The sequence below is a fragment of the Pochonia chlamydosporia genome, chromosome 7, assembly GCF_001653235.2.
Source record: "Pochonia chlamydosporia 170 chromosome 7, whole genome shotgun sequence".
Classification (NCBI taxonomy): Eukaryota; Fungi; Ascomycota; class Sordariomycetes; order Hypocreales; family Clavicipitaceae; genus Pochonia; species Pochonia chlamydosporia.
Genome location: NC_035796.1, coordinates 1,159,020 through 1,185,189, shown reverse-complemented (window position 1 = coordinate 1,185,189; position 26,170 = coordinate 1,159,020). Strand labels below are relative to the sequence as shown.

At 50.7% G+C, this 26,170-nt stretch overlaps 11 protein-coding genes across 11 annotated transcripts; 6 read left to right on the top strand and 5 right to left on the bottom strand.

The window, feature by feature from the left end:
* Window positions 1-15: 15 nt before the first annotated feature.
* Window positions 16-1,539, top strand: VFPPC_07234 (LysM domain-containing protein; the record flags this gene model as incomplete). The annotated part of the gene is made up of 1 exon (XM_018286131.1): window positions 16-1,539. The coding sequence occupies one exon, from the start codon at window positions 16-18 to the stop codon at window positions 1,537-1,539; it is 1,524 nt and encodes a 507-aa protein (XP_018139784.1).
* A 567-nt stretch (window positions 1,540-2,106) lies between these two features.
* On the bottom strand, window positions 2,107-3,001 carry VFPPC_07233 (hypothetical protein; the record flags this gene model as incomplete). The annotated part of the gene is made up of 2 exons (XM_018286130.1): window positions 2,107-2,674; window positions 2,733-3,001. The coding sequence occupies 2 exons, from the start codon at window positions 2,999-3,001 to the stop codon at window positions 2,107-2,109; spliced, it is 837 nt and encodes a 278-aa protein (XP_018139785.1).
* Window positions 3,002-3,627: 626 nt separating this feature from the next.
* Window positions 3,628-4,467, bottom strand: VFPPC_18097 (hypothetical protein; the record flags this gene model as incomplete). The annotated part of the gene is made up of 2 exons (XM_022429753.1): window positions 3,628-4,060; window positions 4,115-4,467. 2 exons carry the CDS (start codon window positions 4,465-4,467, stop codon window positions 3,628-3,630), a joined length of 786 nt encoding a protein of 261 aa, XP_022285165.1.
* An 867-nt stretch (window positions 4,468-5,334) lies between these two features.
* VFPPC_07231 (PLC-like phosphodiesterase, TIM beta/alpha-barrel domain-containing protein) lies at window positions 5,335-6,600 on the top strand (the record flags this gene model as incomplete). Its single annotated transcript, XM_018286129.1, has 1 exon — window positions 5,335-6,600. One exon carries the CDS (start codon window positions 5,335-5,337, stop codon window positions 6,598-6,600), a length of 1,266 nt encoding a protein of 421 aa, XP_018139786.1.
* Window positions 6,601-8,552: 1,952 nt separating this feature from the next.
* VFPPC_07230 (hypothetical protein) lies at window positions 8,553-11,117 on the top strand (the record flags this gene model as incomplete). Its single annotated transcript, XM_018286128.1, has 1 exon — window positions 8,553-11,117. The coding sequence occupies one exon, from the start codon at window positions 8,553-8,555 to the stop codon at window positions 11,115-11,117; it is 2,565 nt and encodes an 854-aa protein (XP_018139787.1).
* Window positions 11,118-14,644: 3,527 nt separating this feature from the next.
* VFPPC_14188 (hypothetical protein) lies at window positions 14,645-16,979 on the top strand (the record flags this gene model as incomplete). Its single annotated transcript, XM_018291958.1, has 2 exons — window positions 14,645-16,884; window positions 16,949-16,979. The coding sequence occupies 2 exons, from the start codon at window positions 14,645-14,647 to the stop codon at window positions 16,977-16,979; spliced, it is 2,271 nt and encodes a 756-aa protein (XP_018139788.1).
* Window positions 16,980-18,463: 1,484 nt separating this feature from the next.
* VFPPC_07229 (hypothetical protein) lies at window positions 18,464-20,263 on the bottom strand (the record flags this gene model as incomplete). The annotated part of the gene is made up of 1 exon (XM_018286127.1): window positions 18,464-20,263. One exon carries the CDS (start codon window positions 20,261-20,263, stop codon window positions 18,464-18,466), a length of 1,800 nt encoding a protein of 599 aa, XP_018139789.1.
* Window positions 20,264-20,871: 608 nt separating this feature from the next.
* VFPPC_16603 (hypothetical protein) lies at window positions 20,872-21,309 on the top strand (the record flags this gene model as incomplete). The annotated part of the gene is made up of 1 exon (XM_018294356.1): window positions 20,872-21,309. One exon carries the CDS (start codon window positions 20,872-20,874, stop codon window positions 21,307-21,309), a length of 438 nt encoding a protein of 145 aa, XP_018139790.1.
* A 949-nt stretch (window positions 21,310-22,258) lies between these two features.
* VFPPC_16604 (hypothetical protein) lies at window positions 22,259-22,486 on the top strand (the record flags this gene model as incomplete). Its single annotated transcript, XM_018294357.2, has 1 exon — window positions 22,259-22,486. The coding sequence occupies one exon, from the start codon at window positions 22,259-22,261 to the stop codon at window positions 22,484-22,486; it is 228 nt and encodes a 75-aa protein (XP_018139791.2).
* Window positions 22,487-22,595: 109 nt separating this feature from the next.
* On the bottom strand, window positions 22,596-22,960 carry VFPPC_18096 (hypothetical protein; the record flags this gene model as incomplete). Its single annotated transcript, XM_022429752.1, has 2 exons — window positions 22,596-22,835; window positions 22,883-22,960. 2 exons carry the CDS (start codon window positions 22,958-22,960, stop codon window positions 22,596-22,598), a joined length of 318 nt encoding a protein of 105 aa, XP_022285164.1.
* Window positions 22,961-24,610: 1,650 nt separating this feature from the next.
* Window positions 24,611-25,579, bottom strand: VFPPC_14187 (hypothetical protein; the record flags this gene model as incomplete). Its single annotated transcript, XM_018291957.1, has 1 exon — window positions 24,611-25,579. The coding sequence occupies one exon, from the start codon at window positions 25,577-25,579 to the stop codon at window positions 24,611-24,613; it is 969 nt and encodes a 322-aa protein (XP_018139792.1).
* Between the last annotated feature and the right edge of the window lie 591 nt (window positions 25,580-26,170).

The following is a 26,170-nucleotide window of genomic DNA, read 5'->3' as shown; positions in this document are numbered from 1 at the left end:
GTTGTGTTTGACAAGATGGTTGGATTATATAAAATCGTGACTGTCCTCGTTGGCATAGCCACTGTGGCGATAGCGTTTTCTGGGACCGAGGACACCAAAGAGACAATCGAAACGCGTGACAAAAGTCCAGAGGTCGGCAGGAACACATACATTTCCCTCATCAATGCCACACCGTACAACTGGACCAAGACTTACAATCACTCCTACCAAATGAACTCCTGGGATTCAAAATGGCCCAAGTTAATGCAACCGGGAGAGTCAGTCACAGTCTACGCCTCTATCCGTTTCAGTCCTTACCATCCAATGCGCGACTCCGCTGGCGAAACAACATATCGTATCGAGGGAACCAAAAACCCCATGTCGTTCCAAGTTCAATGCCGCTCTGGAATTGTCCACGAGGCCTACATCCAGTTCCTCGAGAACTTGGAAACTCTGAACAACAACAAGTACACTGAGCATAATCTCGGGTTCTCTCGCACCCCCGGCGGAGTGGGATTCGTCCTCGCCGGCACCGAAGATCACTTCATCTCCAACGACGGGCCTCTAGACTGGATGCAGAGCCAGATCAACGAGATTGGACACTTGCCACTCCGCGAAATCACCCTACCTCGCTCCCACCACTCAGGGCAGTGGAAGAACGAAAAGCTCGTCGGGGGTGCGCAGCCTGCCAACACTCAAGCTCACGTACTCCCTCTATACGACCAACTCGGCAACGGGGGCATCCGAGTTCTCGACATCCGTCCCATGCTCAAAGGCGGCGTGTTCCACCACGGCCACGTCTCTGTCTGGAATGGCATGCCCAACGGTATGCTTGGAGCTACCATCAAGGAAATGGTCGACATGCAAAACAAATTCATGAAAGACTACCCCGGCGAACTCTTCATCTGGGACATTCACGAACACGACGCCCGCAATGGGGACAAACACTTCAAGTCCTTGGACGACGAGGATCGTAAGAAGCTCTACAAGGAGCTCTTCCGTCTTCAGCACCGCCACGCTCTCCCCGACGGGGTCGACATTTCCACACGTCCCCTAAATACCCTCATCAGCGAGCGTCTTCGCAAGCGCGGCCGCTCCTGCGTCATCGTCCGCCTGCCCACCTCGTGGGCCACGAAGAAATACTTCCCCGGCAGCAAGGAAGGCTTTCTCTCGGGTGTCAACTTCCCATACAAGACTCGCTGGTCTAATACCAACAAGATGAAGACCCTCGTGGAGGACCAACTCCGCGGTCTACGAGAGGCGCGGCCCTCGAGATCCTCCCAGATGTACAACATGGACTGGATCCTGACCCAGCAACGTTCCCAGGCTCTTTTCCCCCTGGATTTGGAGTCTATTATAGAACTATCCGGCGAGGCGTGGAAGACATTATTTCAGGATCTTTGGAATGCGCTCACGGATGAGACGTATCCGAATTGGATTGCCTTGGACAATATCCATGGCAATCAGCACAAGGCGCTGGCTATGGCTATCAATAAGTGTTTGGCGGCGAGAAACTGTGGTTCTTTAGGGGGCAAGGTCAAGGTGGGCGGAGGCGAATGATACTTACCTAGGTATGGTGGTACCGATGGTGATGAGAATTGGTCGTGAAGGGCGGTAGATTTAAAGGCGTTGTTTGGCGTTTACGGTTGAGGGCGTCTTGGACACTTCTACGTGCCATAACGTCACTTGTTCAAATACTTGTGGCATCTTCCTGTGTGCTTGATTTGAGACTGATGTGGTTTTTCTTTTGTTTTCTTTTGCGTTTGATAGATGGGTTTTACGGTATTGGTTCTGATTAGTGCTTCAATATGGTGCTTGCTGTTTGCTTTTCTGTCAGACCAAGTTTACTTGCTATTTTCCGGCTTCGTAGTTTTCTTGTCACGAGTTGTGTTGTTCGCAGTATGGAACAAATCCAATGAAAATGAGCAAGAGCATGGTAAACAAGTATGTGATGTAGCCAGGTCTACAATGTATGCCATTCTTGATGTATACGTGATTTATGCGTATCTATTCTATTATTTACATTTCCCATATTCTATCTTAAACACCAGCATGTTGTCAAATTTTGCAACAATCCATAAATCCAAACACCAAGTATGTAGGCAACTAAACAAACTGCTTCATCCGTCATTGAGACTGCGGTCCCTTTCGCCGTCTCACAAAACTAGGCAAATCCGAAATCCTCTTCTTAGTGCTCCCCTCGGGCGTGCCCTCGCTAGGCGTCTTATTCCGCACAGGTTTACAGCAGCACCCCATGGCGGAGTGGAGGAGGAATGCAAAGTCAGTGGTCAGGGCACCAATCCACATGAACGCAAACATCTGGACACCAATGTTGGCCCTGATATTGAGTTGGTCCTGGGCCGTGAGGGCAATCTTGGCGGCGACGCTGATGACAGTGGCGATGATGGCGGCGACGGTGAGAACAAGGCCAGATAGACCGCCGAGCAAGGAGAAGAATAGCGAGAACCACCGCGTGCGCAGAACGAGCGGCGTGCCCAGCAATAAGAGGAGGTTGATGATGGTGCCGGCCATGAAGAAGGCGTACATGACTTTTGAGCCGATTTCGAGCAGTTTCAAAATGGTGAGCACTTCGGAGGGCAGGGCAATCTTTGCGCCTGCTAAGAGTTCGCTGACGAGAATTGTGACTGGGTCGAACCAGTAGAACGTTTGGGGCTTGCTGCAATATGTGATGCCGCTGTTTTGCATGAATTAGCACTTTGCAGAGACGAAGGAGGAGAGAATAGACAACATACACATCATTGTATCCCTCGCAGAAATTCCACACGCCAACCTGGTAGAAATCATGCAGACCCAAGCTGCGGGCTACAGAATTCAGTAACCCCGAGTTTGCTACAGCGATGGGAATAATCTGTGCCACGTCCAGCTGGAAGAAGTAAGTGTCGCGCAGAACTGGTTTGTCATGCGTGTTGCCGATGAGGGTGAGGATAAGAAACGGTATAGAGATGAAATACAGCAGCGTCGCTATTATGGTGGTGTTGCGGCGAGCTTTAGGGGCAGCCATTGTCAAGTGGTGGTGTCGAGGGCTTTGAAGCCCACGATAGGTTTGAGAGCTGACAGACCTGGGATGAAATTCTGAGATTGTTGATAGGGACCAGAATTGTCTATCAAAGCGACGCGGCCGATTATGGGATAGATAGAACGTGATTCAATGGACTCAGGAGATTTGGTTAGGAATTGAGGCGCGGATGGACAGAAAGGAATGGATATTGCAAAAGTTGAGGCGGAGGGGACGCGTGAGGTGACGTCGTCGACGAAACTTTAGACACACATGCAGGCAAAGGGGACTTCATCTAGCCCCAATTCAAGTGCCAATGACCAGCATTTGAGAGCCGGCACCCAAGAAACAGTCAAACAGTGTCAGTCTAAGACTTGTAAGACCTGCAGCCCACAAATTCATGCTCCAGCGGCCGTCAAGGATTCAAGACCCGTGGCAAGGATTGGGAGTCCAGATGTCTCCAATTGACGGTGGATCGGTCCACCACGCGATGATGCGCCTGGCTGCTACAACCCTGTTAACCGCCCAGAAATGCTCCAAACAATGAGCAATTGTTTGGCCAAGGTTCGCTCGATGTTGACCTCCTGTCGTTCACTCGCGAGATCACAGCATCCGAGATGAAGATGACTGTGCTAAAAACAACTGTGGCACTTCGCGCCGGGAGTCAACAAGCTTTTCAGATTGAAACCGACACTAGAGAGCAAGTCCCGCAAGCTGATCTTCTTCAGCTGGTGTCCATGCTGGCTCCAAGAAGCAACTTTCTTGTTGATGGCGCTCATCAATGGAGACCTTCTGAGCATCAACGCAGTAGACTTCCGGGACCGGCCGCCATTGTTTGAAGACGTATCAATGATGCCTTCTTCTTCGGCATGGCTGAGTTTTGGGCAGCACGCGAAGGCGGTTGAACGCTGGCGAGGATTGGCTGGACATTCCGGACTTGGCGCACGGCACGACGGCAAAGGTGAGCAAATGTGAACCGTAAATAGTGCCGTTTGACATTGGGGCTGAGCATCACCAGATAGGCGACCGCCAAACGACCAAGTTTGGAATATTGCACGTAGAAGCCTGGCCAAGCACCATCAAAATCACCACACCTCCTGGCTAAGGCGGCAGAAAAGCTCGTGTTCCAGTGCAGCTCCTGGGCCAGAGATGGGTGGTGGGCACTGACGCGCGTTGCTTGAGGTCGGTACCGTACAACATTGAACCATGCCGGCTGGAATAGAGCCGCTATCCGATCTACTGACACCCGGGTCATCATCATCATGAGTCAATTGGTCCAAATAAGTCTGTCTGGTGGCGCCTCTACCGATCAGTGGACCAGAGCCCACAGCTTCGTTGCTTGTCGACAGAGCCAAGTCATGACTTCTGCTGTAGTTGACCAAGAGACTGGCGGAAAACTGGTAAACTGGTTGACTGGGCCATGGTGGAGGACATTGGCAACCATTTCCTCTTCGCCCAGGAAGGCTGTGCATGGTCGCGGAACACTCCAATCAATAATCGATATTGAGGCTTCTTGGCTTGCCAACACACCATTTCTGAAGATTGAATCCTTGGCGTTTGCCTAGAGCACGGTGTGTTGAAGGTCTCTCCTTGGTCTCTCCTTCCATGCCTCTCTTCCCTGGCTGTGGGTTTTGTTTGAGCTTTACTGATGATCTTCTGTCACTCATGCCAGTACTGTTATCCTTGTCTCGGCCATTGCGTGCTGATCTTCGAGATGAATGTGAAAAACATTTTGCCCTTCCATCTTGAATTGCCAATTGGATCCATAACCAGGGGTTCCATTCGTCGCCTGCACTACCAGGGCGCAGGGGTACCAGACGCTTCTGAGTTATTGCAGAGTTTGCTCCCGCAAGCCACATACGCAAACCAGACCCGATGCACAGGGGGGTGTTAAGCCGTCTGGTGGTTCCATCCTTGCCAGTCCGTGGGACTAAATCTCGCCAACATGAACCCAGCAGAGCTGTTGAATTGAATTGTCCGCATGTGAGTACCCATCTGGTCTTGCCTCTGCTCCATCGGTCGGGAAAAGCTATTCCAAGTGACGACATCACTGCTTCTTTCTTCCTCATTGACTGCCACCGTCACTCCGTCCACCGTTTCTCTTGTCAGGAGTTTGCATTTGATCTACTACCGAAGCAAGACTATACTTCTTCACGCCTTCTTTGTGCATTGGAACTCTGTTTCGTATCCTGTGGCGGCTGAGGCTGGTTTCCTACAAGGTAATCGCAAGCAACAGATCGGAACAACAACTTGCTAGGAGATTCAGATCAGATACCATCAAACTCCGAGGCTTGGAGTAACGGAATATATATCCAACCGTCGATGCTGTGCCTTACACGATGAGGTTATCAACGGCAGCAGTAGCTGTTAGTGCTTTGGCACTGCTGTCACCAACGTCAGCCCAAAAAGTATCCTATACAGCAACCTCAGAGCTCACCTTTCTCACCGGAACGAGAACAGAACGCCCAACTTATCAAACCGGTCCTCCCACGGGGCCATATCAGTCGTATGGCTCTAAAATTACCCTCACCGGAGCCAACAGCTCAACTACCATGACCACGTCGAGCGGAACTATGACAACCGGAGCGAACTTCACCACGACCACCTCATCCGCCCCGAAAAACACCCAGCCATGCAATAATCACGTCGAATTTTGCAAGAGGAAATACAGCAATATAACCAATGTCGGATGCCACAACTCGCCTTTTGTTCGACCAGGAAACAGCGGTTCCAATCAGGAAGTGGACGTGACAACGCAACTGGATGATGGCGTTCGGTTTCTCCAAGCCCAGATTCAGTGGCCTGCAAACTCATCGACGCCGCACTTCTGCCATACTTCATGCGACCTCTTAGATGCCGGCCCTATCTATAAATGGTTAGGCAAAGTGTCTGATTGGGTCGACGCGCATCCGTATGATGTTGTGACCATCCTACTCGGGAATGGCAATTATTCAGATCCTTCATTATACGTCCCCTTCATTGAACGATCCGGCATAACCAAGTACGTGTATAACGCGCCATATCTCCCTATGGCCCTCAACGACTGGCCGACTTTGGAGGACATGATTGTTCGAGGAAAACGGGTTGTCATGTTCCTCGACTATGCGGCCAACCAAACTAAGTATCCTTGGTTGTTGGACGAATTCTCCCAGGTCTGGGAGACACCATTTGATCCGATGGACCGCGCATTTCCATGTACAGTGCAGCGACCCCCGGACCTACCCAAGGAGGCCGCTAAAGACAGGATGTACATCATGAACCACAATCTCAACGTCGAGTTCAATGTTTTTGGCGTTCAGCTACTCGTTCCAGCGGTGAATATGCTCAATGAGACAAACGGGTTCTCAGGAGATGGCAGCGTAGGCAAAGCAGCGAATAATTGTCGTTCAGACTGGGGACGTGCACCTAACGTCCTCAATGTTGACTATTACAACTATGGTTCGCCAAAACCCTGTTCAGTGTTCGCCGCTGCTGCAGCAGTGAACAATGTGACTTACGACTACTCTCGGCCGTGCGGTCAAGCTTCCGCTGCATCAAGCTTCGTGCCTCCAAGTCTCTGGGTGTCGGTGCCAGCAATTGCTGCGTGGGGTCTTTGCTTCGTGTGAAGGAGTCAGGGTTTTGTATGATTGAGCTAGAGAAGGTGTTCGTTTTAATTGGGTATACATTAGCGACTCCCTTCCTGTTTTGTTTGTATATGAGATTTGTATATGGGACCGGCGGCTTTTCATGGTTGCCAAACGGCCGGTATTGGTTTCATATCGGAAGTTTAGAAGTGGCGTTTTGCCTGTGATATTGCATAGATTCCATACCCTTCGATAGGAATGTACACTTTCGAATCCGTCAATCTATAAAACGTCGTGTTATCCCGAAAAGCGGGTAATTAGTAGTGTAAATTACACTGATAGTTGAAAGCAACCCTCTGGTTGATGTCAAGCTTTAGGGATTATGTTGAATTCACAACCCTAGAAAAGTGGATGTAGTCTGGAGAACCTCGTATATCTGCTGATGTCCGCGACAACGGCTCCCAGTTGATTACTTCAGATTACATGATGACATCTCGATATAGCTCGCATGGAATGGATTTCTCGGTAATTAATATCAAGCCCTGCCAGCTGGAATCTACTGCCGACCGTGGCTTGATGATCGCGAAAATACGAGCCTTACCCTGGACCTGGGTGAATCGTGGCGTCTCGGTCGCCAAGTATTGTCTTGGCTGAGGGAACGGGCTTGCGGGGGACATCTGACTGTAACACTCGATTGCGCTTGTTGATGGACAAAGTCCAGGACGGGAGGCCGCCGCTTTGATTGCTATGAATGCAGTTAGTTGTAGCAGTCCGCTTAGTGGCCCAATCAACAGGACGGTCGCTTCCTTCATTGACGCATAGTAGCATGCAACGGATTCAATAGCGGACATGAGGCGGGCATAGGCCAACTGGCGGAAAGCGCCAAAAGTTCAATGTTCTAATCTTGGCAAAGGTGGCCAGGGGCTGAAGGTTCTTGGCGCCCGCCATCCCTTGAATTCAGTGTCTGAAGATGGTCCTTGCGGGTCATGTTGGCCAAAGGTTGGGTGTCAACCCGTTGGATGCGACTAACGTAACGAAGTGAATGTATTTCATGGTGTGATTTATGGATGGAAATAGCTAACTAGTACCTACCTAGTAGGTAGTTAATTTCTTCCACGAAGTTGTCAAGAATACAACTTGGCCGTAAGACTGCTGCTTCCGCGGATGAACCCAGACCCTTCCTCCTCGTTCCTTTTTCGGGGGCCGAAACAGGTCACCAAGGAAGGAGCATTTGACTCCATGTTTGCTGTGGCTGGTCCCTGCCAGCCCTATCTTCCTCACTTTTGCTCTCACCCACTCGTTCATGTTGGAGATATTCTTGGGCCCACTCTGCCCACCTCCCGACCTTGGAGCTGAGAGCCAGGGCGTCGGAATCGACTTGATGGTAGTCAGTTGGTCAGGCAATGAATGGGTGGCCACACGATTGGCATCTTGCCTCCATGCACTTTGATGCATGCTAGCGAGATGGTCTTGCTAGCTTGCCGCCGCAGAAGCAACCACCATGTCTGGTACTATTTATTAATCGACAGGTACTCCGTACTCTACAGGCATGACACCCCGGAAAGGACCAGACATGGACTAGACCAGGCCAAGACGGTCAATGGCTTGCCTGCTTCCCATCAAACAGTTGAGCCGCGTGGATGGATTAATTCATCCTTCCAGCAGCTTGCCCCGTACCCGGTGTCAACCATGCTTGCTTGCTTGAGCCTCGATTCTTTCTCTTCCCTACCTCTGATCAAAGCGTCTCTTCTCCATCCTCGTCACGGCCTTTGCGTTTGATTCAGAGTTGTTTCGTTTCCGCGGCGTCGTGAGCGTACTCCCCGCCCAGCTTGACGCAAAGCGCCGTGGTTTCTGCGACTTATCGATCTGCTGTACCTGCTTGCAGAGCCTACCAAGGTTGCATCAGTTCCTGCAGCTCCATTCTTACCAACAGAGCTGTCGCAAAACTGCGACTGCAGCTTGCACCTTGCCCGACATGGTGATGACCTTGGATCATGGAGTCACGTAACCAAATGGGCAAAGAGCCCTTTCGTCGAGCCGTCCCTGCTGATCAGCATACCGCCCATCGAGTGTCCACGGTTTCTGCGGTGAGCGATGCCGGTCCCGTCTATTACGATGATTCTTCGGAAATCCATCATCTGCGGGCCCGAGCCTCGCTTGTTTCTATACAATCTGACCAAGATGCATCAAATACCGCAGCTTATGATGCTACCAGTGGCCAAACTTATGCGCCAGCTTCTACTTGGGCTGGCTCGTTCGGCTACAGTGGTGGATATGCACCGGTGTCGGCTGTATCGGGAGCTCCTCCTGCGAGAATGCACTCCTTCGGTAGTCGCAAGCCTAGCTATACGGCCATGAGAAGTCAAAATATGCCGGAAAGTATACAAGAGGAAGAATATGATCTGTCCCTGCTTCAGTCTGCAGCGCCAATGGGTGTTGGCCTACATTATGGTGTTATTCCAGAGAACGAAGAGATATCTCCGCCGCCTGCCGTAGACATCACATCCGCCATGGGGCCGATGACTACTCACGATACTGAATTTATCAAAAGCTTGCAGGAGCAAGAAGCTAAGGGGACTCTTACTGGTGGCCTAGGTCGGGGTATTCTCCCGGACTCTACACTTCGGGACACTGAGCTTCTTTCAAGTCCAACGTCAATCAAGCGGAGCCTCACCAGGTCATTCACACGGCGGAAGTCAACAAAGCCGCTGACAAGGAAAGAGACTATCCAGTTCAAGGGTCAGGATGAGGCTAATCGACGAGGAGAGGTGATTGAAGTTGTCCTTGACAACGCACCTACAGATCTCAGCAATTTCGAAGGGTCGAACATGCTTTGGGATCCGCAAAGCCGGCGAGGTACATTCGCCAGTAAAGAAGAACAGACCCAAGTATTTTATCCTCAGCCGAATTGGAAACCATGGTCAATGCGATGGCCGTATCTCGTCATGATGATCCTCCTTTCCATAGCCCTGGCCGCCATGCAGGAGATTCTCTTTCGGAAGTATAGAAAGGAACCTCTTTTACAATTTCAAAAGCCAACCGACGTCAAACCCGGCCTGTACTTTGCAGTGAAATTTGCTCCCACACTGTCTGCCGTCGTCTACGGTGTATTGTGGCAATTTATTGATTTTGAAGTCAGACGTCTGGAAGCATATTATCAATTATCTAAACATGGGGGCGCGTTGGCAGCAGAATCTATTAATGTAGATTATGTCACCAGTTTCAACTTTTTTCGACCTTTTCGAGCACTAAGGCTAGGTCACTATGCAGTGGCCTTGTCATCGATAGCAACGACGCTTGCGATTTCCCTCGTTCCGACATTTGCTTCTGCTTCCGTAATTCTCTCTCCAAGTCGGGAGGAACGAATGAGTCATCCGAACGGTGACAAGTTCTTACATTTTTCGCCGGCGTGGTCACGACTTTTGACTTCAACACTCGCCGTGTGTTCTGCAGCAGGCGTTGGTCTGTTGTTTCTACTGCAAAGTAGACGCACCGGGCTACTATCTGATGTGCAAGGCATTGCCGGATTGGCATCCATGGCCGTCGTGAGTCACATATTGATGGATTTTAAGGATATGGACACTGCCAAGCATAAGGATATTCACCAAAAGCTGAAGCATAATCGATACATGTTGCGGAATTCATCATTGGCACCTGACAATGAGAACCCAGCGACATCTCAAGAGAGAGACAGGTATGAGGATGTGCACCTGTCAGAAAACCCCCATCCTTTGATGTTACGATTGAGCGGGTTTGTTCCTTTTGTCATAACGCTCTTGGGCTTCATGGGCTTCATTCCAGCTTTCCTATTTACTGAAGCGGATGTTGTCACTGACAAAGCACCATGGTTCGTGACTGCCATAGCAGTCTGCCTTAAAATGAGCTGGAATGCACTAGAGACTGCAGTTCGAATGATGGAACCTTATTACATCCTTTCCAAGCGTCATGCGCCGTCAGTCATCTTGACGCTGGACTACACTGCAATGCCGTTCGGTTACCTCCCCATCAAGGCACTCTTTAACGGCCACTCGCTCATGTTTTTTGTCGGGTTCGGCAGCGTCATTGCCGAGTTCTTGACGATTCTCGTGACGGGTCTAGCCACAGTGGACGGCAAGGACTTCCTACTCAATGGTGACGGTGACGTTGATAAGGACCGGGGCAAGCTCATCAACTCTGGTCAAGAGACGATTCTTTCGTTTTATATCTCTTTTGGCATCGCCATGTTTATTCTCTTATACATGAGCGTCGTATCATTTGTGGTCTTCTTCCGGCGACGGCACCCATTTTTACCGCGGCAACCCAACACAATCTCGTCTGTGCTGGCATTCATTCATCAAAGCAAAATGCTATATGATTTTGTGGGTACCGAGAAGTTGAGCAATGCCGAGATGGCGAAGAAGCTGGAAGATGGCAAAACATATGGCCTTGGATGGTTCCAGGGTCGCGATGGCCAAATACACTGTGGGATAGATCAGGAGGAGCTTACAAGTCCCTACAAGCATGGTGTTGATTACAAGCAGAGAAATCAGCCATGGAATACCCAGTGGGATATGTTGTGAACGGATTTTGTTTTATCATGGCACTAGCACGGGATGATGGGTTGAATGATAATTATGTAAATACACCACATTGGAGTTGGGATACACGACGGAATGCTTCTTTACTGGCAAGGGTACATACAGGTCCGCTACGACATCTGGTAGCCATTGGATAGACGGCAAATAACACAAAACATTGTAAATTTATTAGACAACTGCAGGTCAAACTCGGCCGTATGCATCACACTATTGCCTAATACTTGAAAGGTCCCATGCTATGCGATGTCTCTGCCGAATAGCCGGTATTCCCTCATGCAGATCACACATGTCCATGACGAAAGTGGAACGAAGATCTTTGTCGCTGCTCGTTGTCAAAGGTGGCTGATAGGGTGTAAACGCCCCAAACGAGCCAGACACCAGTTGCACAGCATCTCGAAACAGGGCATTCAAGGACCCAAGGCAACCTGTTTGCCCAGTGGCTACTTTGTGCGACACGATGGGTGTTTTGGATATGCTGATTTACAGGCCCGGAGCAGGGCATCAAAGACGAACCATTGACGGAGAGAAGAGACGAACCTGTCAAGATATAATCGGATGTTCTGTTTACGTCAATGCAGCAAATGCTTTGTTTGATGTACGCCCCGCTCAATCAAGGCAGGTGTTTACTCGGTTTGCCATTGCAGCAGTAGGAGCTGAATCATCTGCAGCTCTGTACTATTCGGGGCGCGTTCTGCATTCCAGTCAATGCTATTGTTGGTGAAGCAGCTCCCAAAGTAACTGAGTCACAACAAAGCTGGGAGAATTGGATGGTGGACGGCCCGTGTCTCTAGTAATACTTCGGCGCGCGACAGCAAGACACAGTGATTCACTCATTCAGAGCAGCTGTTAAAACGTAGTAAAGAAGTAGAGCACACTTGATGGAAGCAATATTCTCGACGCCGAATCTGCTTTGAAAAAATCCGAAGGAGGTGGTGCAAGACCTGTAATTTCCACAACGAACAGCCACTGGTTCATTTGTGATGGAGAAGCTGGTCCCTGAACGGGTTCTGTTTTACGTCATGTATCGGGGGAACAGATCTGAAGCGGTCCCTGGAAATTGATGGAGTGGCAGGGAGGCTCCAGTTCAAAATCAATATCCAGATCCTCATTCTGGGACTTTGCATCACGTCTTGGCTTCTGTGGTGATTTTCTTGGATTACCTACCACAGCCACGAACCTTGTCTTGGCTGAATTTTTGACTTTTGGCAAACGAATAGCCATATGTTGGTGGCATGTTTGCCAACGACGGAGATAGTCTAGCGAGGCTCGGCGCTGTAACTCTGCCAAGCAGTGCGTGCGTAATGCCACTAGTTTTTGCGGCTTCACAGCGTTTGCTCACTCTCACAAAAAAAGGTTGTGACCATGTGCCGTCCGGCTAAAATGGGCCACAAATGGCTTTTCGGGAGAGGCGGTGGTGATGACACGGCCGAAAGAAAATTCTATTTTAACATGGCGCCTTTGTTGCTGTACGAAGAGCTATTTAGAGTGCGGATGGCGAACGGTATACGAGACGAAGAGACAAATAGGCCGAGAAACGGACCATCTCTGTCGACCATCTGATGCGATGTGAGTACTAGTGTGGCCATCATGAATCAGGATTCGTGGTGGTTTTGTCGGCATGACCCTTTGCGATGCGGAATTGGGCGAAGGTGGGATTATCCGCCAACCCTGGTCACGCGAGATCGTGCTTGACGTTTGGTCTGATATACCCAGGTAGCTGCCAAGCCCGAGACATGCTGTATTTATTGCAACATGATCGTATGACGGGAATTACGGCAGTAAAGTATCGATCTCGGAACATGGAATGTCTGTGTTGATTTTTGCAGGGACAAATCTGCTCACGGGCCGCGAGTTACGCAACCAGCTCAGGGGTTGAGGGGCCAAGGGAACTTGGAAGCTTGGAAGACAGTGGTCCCGGGGTAAGTCACTCCTGCTAGTGTGGATACGAGACCAACCAAGACCCAAGGTGTCGCACCGTCTCTGGTACTTGCGCCACCTGCAAAAAGCTATATGCAATGTAATGTTCCTGCACAGCCTTCGATGCCCCACTTACTGGCACTCTCCCGCACACGCTATTATTGGGCTCCTGCTTGGCCACCACGAGATACATCCACTTCCAATGTCTCTATTCGACGCTTGCCCTTCCAGCTTGGGTTACGTTGCGACCACGCCAAATCCCAAGCCCTGAAAATTGCTGGTGCCTTTTCTCGCTCCCTGCCACGGCGCTAACATGGACACTGGAATTGGCAACTCAGGATCGCTGCTCCCTTGTCTCCCGGTTTCTGATTCGCTGCTGAGGGTCACATAGCCCACTTGCTGCACCCCCTTGGCGCCTGCCACACCTCCCGTCACTGTGGGAAGGGAAGGAAAGAACGCGCCCACTCCGTGGTGTCGCCGTCTGCACTCAAGCACTTGACTCTATGGATTGAAACGCCCATCGTCATCCCAGCCTGCGCACTGCATCATCCACTCGCTCTCCACGTCCCAGGTTCTGTTGTCCCCCTTCAAGGCTTCGCACTGCACGCATTCGTGGAGGGCCACAGCCAAGTCCCATCGCATCTCATCATCGCCCCTTCAGCCACCAGTCTTTGGTGCCGTGTCGCCGTTGACACTCGCTGTTCCTGGCTTGCCTCGCCAACCAAGCCCGCTTTCTTTCATCCAAGGAGTCAAGTCTGGTCTCTCCGTCTCTCTTGTCTGGTGCTAATAGATACTTGGCCCCCCGGAAACAGTCTGGTCTTTCCCCACCGACCAGACATCAGTCAACGAGCCACCTGAAGCCTCTTGCATTCGCTTCCTCCACTCCTGATTCCTGAACTGAACCCACTCCCGACTTGACTAGTTCCAGTCTTGTTCTGTTCTGTCCTTGTTGTGGCTCCTGTCCCTCGTTGGCTGCCAAGTGCCTCGTCTCCTCCTCACCAGTTGGCCTTTTCCACTGCTGCGACTGGCGTGTGCAACTTCGACGTCGACTTCGACTTCGTCCTCCCGCACTTCCTATCCTCCCTCGATTGTCGCCTTCCTCAACAATCTCCTCTGGAGAAGGCTCTTTCGTTCAACTACCGGATTTTCACTCGCTACATTTGACTTTTTGTGCACCCCACGTGTTTACTCGACTAGACACTCACTCTTTGTTTGCCTCGCTCAGACAATCCGAATTATCGCCCAAGCGCCATCCCATCATTTGTCTCGTCGTCATCTCTGGTAGAAGTCATTCGCTTGCGGACAATATATTCGCGACAGGCAATCCTGGTTTCTTGGCCTAGATCGATCAACACTACCTATTGATAGAACGCGACCGACCGTTCCGACTCTCGATCGTTACGTCGATTCAGCATTTGACGACTCTGGCTGTCGACCACCGCTTCAACCCAGCAGCAAGCCTTTCGCACGAGGACGACGACAACGCCGCCGCCGCCAACATTTGAGCCGGACGGCCTTTATTTTCCCTTGCCTCAAAGGGTTTAATTCCTTGCCGCATCGACGTAAACCAACGTCACTCACCATTTGTCAAAATGCGGTCGCTTCTGAAGGCACCGCTTCTGGTCCTGGCCTCCATGGCCACGATGCTGTCGCCAGTAACTGGCGAGAATATGCTCGTCTCCAACTCTCTTAATAACTGCCAGGACGACTCCAGTTTCACGGCCAGTCTTTTCAATGTTGTTTACACACCAAGCAACAATTCCGCCACGGTTGAAGTGGTCGCCACCTCATCTGTACAAGGATTTGTCCTTTTCGATCTCGCCATCTCCGCCTACGGTTACACCTTCTTGAGAAAGACTGTTGACCCTTGCGAAATGAAGCTTGGTGGTTTGTGCCCCATGGTTGCTGGAAAGATTCCCTTCGCCTTCAACTTGAACGTGCCGTCGGACGCCGCCAAGCAAATTCCGGGTATCGCCTACAGCATTCCCGATTTGGATGCCACCGTTCGTGTTCAGATCAACTTGACCAAGACCGACAACCCTCGAAGTATTGCCTGTGTGGAGGCTGATATCTCCAATGGAAAGACTGTTGACTTGCTGGGTGTCAAGTGGGCCACTGCTATCATCGCTGGCCTTGCCTTGATTTCCTCCGCCATCGTCAACGGTCTGGGTCACTCCAACACCGCCGCTCACGTTGCAGCTAACTCGCTCTCGCTCTTCGGCTACTTCCAGGGACAGGCCATTCTCGGTCTTACTGGTGTTCACTTGCCTCCTATCGTTCAGTCCTGGACACAGGATTTCCAGTGGTCTATGGGCATCATCAAAGTCGGATTCATGCAGAGCATTTTCACTTGGTATCAGCGGTCTACTGGCGGCACTCCGTCAACCATTTTCGATACTCTCACCACGGTCTCCGTCCAGGTTGAGAAGCGTGGCCTGGAATTCGCTGGCCATGGTCTGGACCTTTTCAGACGTGGCGCTGCCATGATGCCGAAGCCCATAATCGCTGCCGCCACCAACCTCATGAAGCGTGGCAATATCATGACCTCGTCTGGTGCATATATTGTCTATGGCATTCAGCGTGTAGCATTCCGCTCCAAGATTGAAACCACCAACTTGTTCATGACTGGCCTGACCTTCTTCTGCATCTTCGTCGTGTTCACCATGCTCGCAGTTGCCAGCTTCAAGGGTTTGTGTGAGCTGGCTGTGAAGCAAAAGTGGATTGACAGCGACACCTTCCTCGAGTTCAGAAATGGCTGGTTCACCGTCTTGAAGGGCATTCTCTTCCGTGTTGCTCTTATTGGATTCCCCCAGATGGCGATCCTTTGTCTTTGGGAGTTCACTCAGGTCGACTCGCCTGCTGAGGTTGTTCTCGCTGTTTTCTTCTTCTTTGGGCTGGCCGCTACGCTGGGCTGGGGTGCAAGCAAGGTTATCCGCATCGCTCGCCGCTCTGTAGCCATGCACCGCAACCCTGCTTATATCCTGTTTTCTGACCCTCAGTGCCTCAACAAATGGGGTTTCCTCTACATTCAGTTCCGTGCTTCTGCCTACTACTTCATTGTTCCGGTTTTAGCGTACACTTTGGTCAAGGCCATGTTCGTCGCCTTTGCTCAGAAGAGCGGAGTAGCACAGGCTGTTGGGTTCGTCATTATTGAGGCTGCTGCTCTTATTGCTGCATCGGTTCTTCGACCTTGGATGGACAAGCCCACAAACTCGTTCAATATTGCGATTTGCGTTGTCAATTTCCTCAACGCAATCTTCTTGTTGATCTTCTCTAACGTATTTGGGGCTCCTCAGCTGGTTGTCGGAGTCGTTGGCGTGGTCCTCTTCGTCCTAAACGCTGTTTTCGCACTCGTCTTGCTCCTCATGGTTATTATTTCTACTACTATCTCCTTTTTCCGAAAGAACCCTGATGCTCGCTACCAGTACATGGCCGACGACCGAGCTTCGTTTATGAAGTCTCAGACGCACCTGACCACCACCACTGAGCTGGATGCTCTGGCCGCTACCGCCCGAGGTGACAAGGCTGGAGGATACAAGTCTCACCTGGACTTGGAGGACGACAACGAGTCTCTTTCATCCGACGACCTTCGACGCCGTGCTGCCGGCCAGAATCCTTCTGCCGCCGCTTCGCAACACTCTTTCCATGGACAGCATGGACCTCGCTCTCCTGTCAACCCGTCCATGCCACTTTTCCCTGCAGGACAACGACCAGAGAGTCCGTTCCGCTCAGCATCACCGAGCCCCTACAACCGGAGCGGATCTGCCATGGCACAGCGATCCAACAACAGCTCAAGTCCAGCTCCAGGATACCGATCACAAAACGCGTCTAGGTAAGTTTGTCCTTTGTCATGGATATAAACAAGTAAGAAGTGTATCTAACTAGCACCAATACAGCCCTTGGCAACGTGGCGCAGGCTATGACTAAATTAATACGGAAAACCTTGTCCCGAGTCTAGTCACGTTGGGCTTTACTCCCAACTGCTTCTCACTTATTCGCACCTAACAGCGTTTGAATTTTTTTTCCCTCTTCACTATTACACCAACCTACACTACCGGTGGCTGGCTCATGAATACGTGCAACGGCAATCATTTTTATGTTGACCTCGATAATGGCCATTGGATAGTCCACGAATAGACATCGATCTGACACGTTGGGACTGCATGCTCGCAAGCCGCCGAGATAAACTCCAGCTCAAGATGCGTGGACCCAATACGCAGAGAGGGGGTACGAAATGTTGGAACTTTTTGCTCCTTGCCACACATATCATACTGTCCCTTTTTCTTTATTTTCCTTTTACTGTTTTTGGCTTGCCAGGGAAGGCATGATGGCGTCTATGATGATTATGTGGAAACGGGTTGTAATAGACACTGCACCATGAAACGATGGTCTTGGCTATCCCCCACACTCCCCCCCACGACCTTTACTTTTTTCCTTTTATTGAAAACCTACTCTTTCATGCGAGTGTACATATATTGGGAGGGAATTGTCTGCAGCATTGGCTCTGATTTCGTGCTTGACCAGCTGGATTTGGTTGGTAAGGACTATTTTACGATGAGCATAAAGTGGAAGAACGAGGGACCTAGGTTGGGGAAGTAGACTCTAGCTGTATACACCATAGTCTTGAAGCACTATCTATCTATCCATCCTTGTTAATGGCAGTGGAGTGAATGGTGACTTGGAAATCAGTGAGCTACTTTTACACTCTAACGTGATGCCCAGGCGTGTCATTGAAAAGGCTCATATTCCTCAACACTCCAGTTCTCGTGGATCAGTCTCAGTACTCGAACTATGAAGTTTATGATCAAAGTCGATTATTTATTTATATTGATCTACCTAGGTACATAATCTTCCCATCGGTATCAATTAAGCTATATATCTAGGAGACAAGTAATACAGTTTTGATACAAAGAGACCTTCACAACAAACGAAACAAGGACGTAATGTAATTGTAAATATTAAGTGTATACCCATAACCAAGTTACTCATACAAGAGACTGTTATCTCATCGTCATGACTTGCTTCTCATCACCATCTGCAAACCGCTAAAAGGAAGAAATGACTCCGCGTCCCACCTGGTTTCAAAGGCTAAGAAAAAAAGAAGAAGAAAAAAAGAAAAGTTCCCGGGGAGGGTACAGATTGGTACAATGGTTTTGCCCTTGTTTCTCGTACTAGTACGAGTAAGTAGGGGAAGGTAAGAAAAGAAATTGGAAATGTGGTTGAAATACGTGTCCAACATCAGGCTGTGGGACTGCCCAGTGGCTAAGACTTCAAGCAAGATGCACAATATAGCTTTTTGTTGTTTTTGGTGCTTTTTGGTTTGCTCCTCAACGCCTAGTAGTATCAAGTGACGCCTGTCGCTGTGAAAATGCGTCCGTAATTATTTCATAGGCATAACTCGGCTTATTAAATTAAAAAGAGAACCCCTGTTCTATCAGCTTGTCAACATCTCCTCCTGCAGCAGCAACAGCCTTGATAGCAGCCTCGCTGAGACGTCTTCGTCTGTCTTGGGCTTCCTTCTCACGGCGCGCCTTTGTCTTGGAGCTTCCGCTCGGTGCTACGCCTGTCATGAGCACACCGCCATCATTGGGGGTGAAGTTGACGAAGCCAATGCCGCCTGAGTCACCGCCGCCCAGGGATATACCGCTGTTGGAACCGCTGATGTCGCGGGACCGGCGCTTGCGCACGCTGCATGGTGTGCCGGGCATGCTGGCTGGGAGACGACCGGACGTGCTTCTCATGGAGGAGACGGATGCGCCTGAGCTGTGGCGGGAACGCGGGACGGCGGACTGATCTGGAGGCGTGGGAGAGGATGATGGTCCGCGTTGCTTTCGAACGGGGGAGCAGGACATGTGTCTTGCTCCGGAGGATTTTGCCTTGGGAGGACGGTGAGCCCTCTCCGAGGCTGGAGCCTTTTGGACTGCTGACTGGGGAGGCGGAGGTGGTGGGAGGAAGTTTTGGGCATTGACGGTCAGGTCGTTGACCACGGCTGATTGAGAGCCTCGTGGTTGGGGCATATGAATCATGAGTCCGCCAGTGCTGGTGTCAGTGATAGCGCTGCCGTAGTCGTATGCCATGCCAGAGTGTTGTTGGGTGTTGCCCATTACGTGAACACTGGCGCTTCTCTGGTGGTGAGAGAACTCGTTTGGCCCCTGGGTCATCATGTTTGGTGTCCACCAGCCTGCTTCTTGGCTAGTTACGTACTCTCCTCCGGTGCCAGTCCAATGCATTTGCTGGTGATGTTGTTGATGTTGGTGTTGCTGCCATGTTGGATCGACTTGAAAATGGCCCTGGCCTGGCTCGCTCTTCACGCCTGGTGATTCTACCGGCGTATCTGGAGCAACTTGTCCGTAATATTGAAGATTTATTCCATTAGGGGGCAGGAGAGTGCCGTCATTGAAGGGGTCATCACACTGGCCATGGATGAAATGACCAGCAACTTGTTCTTGTTGCTGAAGAGGAGGTGATACAGGGAGGTTTCCCTGTGTGACGGCCCGACCTCTCCCCCGTCTCTGCTTGGGCACCTTGAGAGGCTGTGGTTGGTCTTGTGATGGCGAACCTGGTCGCTGTGTCGTGGCATTCTTCTTATTCTTTCGCAGATTTGTTGCCTTTTTGATGGTAGAGGACAAGGCCGCTACAAACTTCTTGGGCTTGCGGCCTTCGGTATTGGGGGCCTTTGGCGACGGAGGATCCGAGGAGATTGTATTCTGATGTTTCTGTGGAGAATGGAGAGAGATACTCTCAAGGCGAGTGAGATCTGCCTCTGACATGGACCCTCGGCCAAGATAGTCAAACTGTTGCTGAGACCCATGAACTAGTGCCTCGTCCGCGCTCAGTGCAAGATCCTTGGGATCTATTTCATGACTGGCAGCTGAGGCAGCTGCGCCAATATGAGAGCTGCTGGAGAGGAAGTCAAACTCATCAGCAGAAGACACGCCCGAAGATACCGCGCTTTCCAGCGTTGGCGCCGCATGGTGGCTTCCCATCAGGAGCATGGATTGTGCCATACCGGGCATCGTGGTTGCTACCGAGTTGAAGTCATTGTCAGCAGTTGTGGTAACAGCACCATCGGCATCAAAATCGACAAATTGGCCAAAGAAATCATTGTGGACGTCGTCAGTGCTGGCGCTGTTTATATCCTCCCAGTACATGCTGGGATCTCTATTTGTGTCGACGGCCTCTGCTCTGTATGGAACAGTCCAAAAGGCCATCTTGACCAGAGCGGACTTGTTTTATGTTTGTAGATGACTTTGTCGACAACCAAAATGGTAATTTTGTTTGTTTGTTATGGTGTGCAAATAATGACGAGATATTGTGTATCTGGCATATAAGACTGTTCGCCACTCAATATAAACAAAGGTCATGCCATGTGGCACAAGGTTACCGGCTTGCTTCCTTTTGAAACTCGAACAGTTGAAAGAAGAATTTTATTTCAATGATTTAGAGGAAGTAAGAGGAGAGAAAAGGGTAGAAATGTATGAAGGTGCTGGGAAGAAGTGGAATATGGGAGTTCCCGTCGTGGGCCGAAGCTGTCAAAATGGCTTGGCCCGAGGGCAACCAAAGCTTGTTGGCCATATCACATCCTGTATCAACAATTGGCTCATGAGAGCACCCGGCAACGGGGCATCGATCAGCTAGCAACCGATCTTGGGCCAAGAGTTGTTATTCGGGGCATTCACAAGAAGAGGTAGGTCTTGGAATGTGGGAACATAGCGCTGCGCATTCCAGTCGTTGTTCGACTTGAACACGCAAAGACCAAGTTCTAACCACCAACTTTGACTAGACTGGGCTCCACAACGGCAGCCATTGCGGTTCATACATGAATGATGATGGGTGTATGTGCTTGATGGTGCATGGTTCTGCGGTACAATATGGCTGGCGCTTGTGGAGGTTCCGAGCAGAAAACATCAACCCCCCGTTCCCCTTCGTTGGTGCATCACAACACCTTGCGATGCTCAAGGTTGGAAAAGTATTATTAGAGGGAAATTCCGCCGCGATCCCCACTGAGATGCGGCATCGACTGGGAAATTACTGGCGAGTCCACAATGCATTGATTGACGGGCAGGGTCATCAGTTGGCCCAGTTCCGGAGCCACCATGTCGTGTGGTGCAAAGATCCAAGGACAGCTCGTGCGCGCGCGAGTGAAGCTGAGCTCAGTTTTTCCGCACCAGGTTTCTCCCCAATTCCCATGGAGGGGGGAGAAAAAAAAACCAGAAACCAAAATGAAACAGAGACATGGATGCTCTGGCCGTTATGAGCTCTGCAATTCCCGAAAGCATGGCTCGTGACGGGGCTCCTTCTTGGGGATGAGGCTGTATCGGCTCAGCCTGTTTCCAAATGGAAGCTTCGAGGAAGCTACTAGAGAACTGTAGCTATTCGGAAATTAGAGAAGGTGATGGCAACAATACTGTAACGACGATGACGTTAATGGTACATGTCTTCTCCTGACCCAACGTATGTGTTTTGTGTTTTGCGCAGCAGTGTGCAGTTGGATCTTGTACGCCATGGCTCACCGCGCCTCTGGTTGGTGCAGGACGGTTATGCGGAAACTCCATCTGGCCATCGTTCAACCGGAGCTTGGAAGTCGAGGCGAGGTACATGCTGCAAGTCCAAAAATGGTGCAAGCTTTGAGACAACAACATCTGGGAAGTACAGATTTGCCAAGACGGACCCGAGAACCACCAAAAGTACAAGCCAACCAACGTCTTGCCCCACGTGTTTCAGCGACGAATGTCGATTGCCAAGTCAACAGCTGGTGTCAGGTAGTGTGATAGTTATGCGAGGACAAAGGAAGCATGGGGAGCATGGATGGTGACGGGATGGTTATGGACAGATGGGGTTTCTAATAACAAGTGTGATTTCGTTTGACGGGTTTGACAGGCGGTGACAACAGCCCCAACTAACAAGATTTCGATGGCAGCAAGGGCAAGCAAGAAAGAATGTCCAACTATCGAACCCTGGTATTTGCCCACTCTGGAGATTGTAACGTGACGGAAAGTCCATGTTGATAACCATGCCCAGCCGCAGAACCCTGGCCGAATTATGATGTCAAGTGGCCATGGCTGGTTGCATGAGTTGAACTCTTCGTAACGGCGCGGATTAAGAAAAAAAAAAAGGCCGATAATGTATCGCGGGCCCTCTCCAGGATATGCCTGTATGGTCTGGCAGAAATTGAAGACGAAAAAAAAAACCCATGAAAAAACCCCATGCTTCAAGTGCCCAAAACCCCATTCACAGCCCCCAGATCCATGACCAGGCTAAGCGAGTGGTGTAACCATGAAGACGGATGGAGATCTCGAGATTTGCAGTTGGCCAAAACTGTGCGGGCGGAGATTGGCGATGACGCTCACTCCTCTTCCCCAACACGGCGAAACACCACACATCACAACGAAACACGTGAGGAAACCGGTATGCGGACGCTGATAGAGTGCTGACCGGGGGTGTGTTTATTGCTTTCGAGATGCCCTGGCTCTAGGTTCTTGCAAAAAAGCCGTTGTCTGCATAAAATTGGCCAACTGCATGTTGGGCTGCCTGCCTGCTCACTCACTCATGTTGGCTGCACTCAAGTACCGTGTCATGTAGGGATGACTCGTCGATGCTGCTTGACTTGACCATCACCCTGTACAGTGTGTACCAGATACGATAAGCATGGACCTCATTGCATATCGAATTTCTCGCGAGTGGCGGCCTAGCGAAGCGATGTTGGTTCGTGGGTTCACTCTTCTGCCCTGCTCCTAACAATGACATGCTTGACACACAGCTGGACATCATGGTAAGGCTCAACTTCGTGGGGAACATGGATATGGCGTGCTATTGACTCCATGTTAGGCGAAATCTGGATGACAGGTATCAGAGCTGTTCAACAGTTGTTCTTGCGTGTTGTTGGCCTTCGACTCTGGCCTTTTCATAGCTGTTAGGCCAGGCAGTGGCTCGGCTATGGCAAGCAGTCGAACTCGAGATCATCTCTTTTGCTATGTTGGCATCGACTTACTTACTGAATTTGTGCTTGCGCTGACGTGCACAGGCACCGGAATGGGTTGTCAAGTTGGAAGTTGATGGCGGTTCTGTCATCTAAGCGCAAAAAGGCCGAGTTTGAACTTGACCTCGACCTCGTCCTCGTCTTCAACCTGGGCCAAGACTTGGACACGCTTGAGACACACAGAGGACAAGTACAACAAGTAGGTAGATTGAGGTCTGGAGTAAGTACAGTACATTTCGACTGTCTCGTTGAGGCGTCATGAAAGACTGGTGCCTAGAGCCTGGAGTATTTCTGTCTGCATGTGGCTGTGAGAGTTCAATTGTTGACGGCTACCTGACTTGACATTGTAGAGTACAGACGGAACAGAACAGAATAGAACAGAACAGGGATATCCCACATCCCATTTCAACCGCCGCAGCCGCTTGAGGGGTAGGAGATGCCTCGTGCAAGGTCCTTCCTTCCTTCCTGGTCATCGAACCTGACCAGACCTCTTTCCTGTTTTCTCGCTTCCACAAGTCGTGCCTTCTCCGCCCCTCAGTTCAATGAACAGTTGCGTACATGCAGGCTCAAGGCGATTTTGAGGTCTCAACTGGTGAACATTGAACGTTCAAGTTCCTGTTGGGTCCTCTGCTCATGCTCATGCTCGTGCTTTTGCCTGTGCCTGCGCATGTGCCTGTGCCGGTACCTGTGGCCCTTCCCTTTGCCTTTGCCATTGCCGTCCCCCGATATCTGAAGTCTCATGGCTCAAGCGCCAGTCCCACCACCATCAAGTCCCACCCACCTTCAGATTCCACCAGACCAGACCAAAACTCGACTCATCGTTTCCACGGCACGATGCTTCACTGCTAGTACGGTCCTCCGGTCCTCCCCAGGTCTTGCTGGTTTGTACTCCGTACTGACCTGCACAGTCAAGGATGGCTACTCAACTGGCCCAAACTCCCGTCTTGGCCCACTCATGATTGGAAGGACCATCTCGGCCAAACTCGCATTGCTCACGCTGAGCCACCTTTTTCTTGCAACGTACGGAGGAGCCAGAGCCAGAGCCATGACCATTATCTATTCTGCTCAACGTGATAAACATAGTGTACACCAGCCGGACCCCATACCCGAGAATGCAACTGACTCGGCGTATCTAGCACTGAGCCAACAACCCAACAACCCACGTCACGTCCACTCCTGGCACGGAGGGTCACCGCTTTTCGACAAGCAAATACGCCATCAACGCCTTGTATAATACCGCCAGAGTTCGCCTTCTCCCGAAAGCTTGGTATGAGATAACGAAAAGTTTAGAGGGCAAATAGTATAACAAAGTAAACAAACAAAAATACAAAACACAGGAGAAAAAGAGACAAAGAAAACCGGGGGACGTTGCGGCAACGCTTCAACTCCGTTGCTCGGGGTATGGAACATGAATTATCCGGAATAGGAAAATATAATATAACCAAAATGACGGCGATGGCGTCCATCATGTCGCCTACAATAGACCATCATGGGGTTCAGGGTGGTAATAACGACAAGAGTTGTGAATGCCCAAGGGGGCTGGGGTATATAAAGTCATGTAGAGTTGTACGGTACTGTCTCAGGAATCCAATTGGACCCTTTCATTGACACCAATACTGGAGGTGAAGTTTTGGCTGTCAAATGCGCAGGTGCTTGCTGTAGAGGATGCTCGGAGTCTTGTCTGGTTCTTCTTGTGTCGCCGCCTCCGCATCCGAGGAACCTTGTGCACAATTTGAGAGCACTCCATCGCAGCCTCTGCAGATGTTCTGTACTTTAAAGCTCCACTCTTCCGAGCATGGTTGGCAAGACTCTGAATGAGACTGCGGCCATCGTTTGTCCATGCAAAGTCGTCAGTTCCATCGCCGTACCCTTCATCGAGGTCGAGATCGTCACAACCCAGATCAGGTTTTGAATCAACCTCAACCAGGGGGCCGTGACTGTGGGTCTCAGCAACCTCCGTAATTATTCGCATTGAGGTAATGTGAGCTGTAGTTGGTGGTACTTGACTTTCCGGCTGTAGTGCTGCTGCCTGGAATTGATGATAGTGTGTGAGAGTGCTCGAAGCACTGGACGGTGTCTGATTGCCCAACGGCGGTGTCTCAGCAGGTGCCTTGACTAATGTCGGCGGTATCCTCACTACATCCTGATGTTGGTCGAAATCCATCAAGTCATGGTCGCTCCGTCGTAACGCTCGGAATATTCTCCCGTGGTGCCGCAAAACCGGCATATTGGTAGAGTCGGATCGAGCATCAGCGTAGCTGCCCCGAGACCTCAGCGAATGGTTTCTCAGTCGTTGCACAAGGGATTCTATGGGCTGTGTCCATCTTTGGCGGAGGTAAAGATTTGGTCTTCGCGAGTCCGATATTGCCCCGAGTTCTATGCATCGTCTATCAGATATTGGTAGAGTATAAGGTATTGGTAGAGTGGAAGATGACGGAAGCTGGCGCGCAGGGAGCTCGACGTGCTGGGTTGTTGGTAGATGTCCTAGGTGCTCAGGCTCGGGTTCGGGTTCGGGTTCCCGGCCCGGCCAAAGATCTCGGTGTTCCATAACAATCGTCGAGGCGACATGAGAAGGCAGTCGGCGATGGTGCGTGGCGAGGATTGTGGTCGTAATCGGCTGAAGGAATGACGAGTCTGCTCGTCGTCATGTCAGGGCGGACTGGAGTCGACGATTATGGAACCCATCAAAAATGCGCGGTTGTAGACGCGGCTGGGAGGCGACAAATGAAGACAAAGTTAACCAAAAGGGTCCTCTGACAAAAATGGTTGGCGACTGTGATGGCGTAGACGAGTTATGTTGTTGGTGTTGAAATGAGTGTTGTCAGCTCAAGGTTGGGTGGTTCTCTTCAACTTGAAGGAAGGGAGAGAGGCCAGCCCCGGACAGCTTCGGTTCCAAGCAACCAGACCAGACTTCAAATGACCAGTTGACACTTTGGTCCCGGCGGGCGACGCTACAGTACTAATATGAAGACAGTTTTCTGGGCTAGACACCCTTTCAGCGAGGCACGGGAAGAAGGCGACGCTAAAAACCGTCGATGGTTCCATCAAATGTCTGCAAAAGTCGCCGTGGGCTTTTCCATGTTCCCTCAACTGGGGCGAACTAGTCCAGCTGCAAAGTCCCCGGATGGCTGCTTCATGT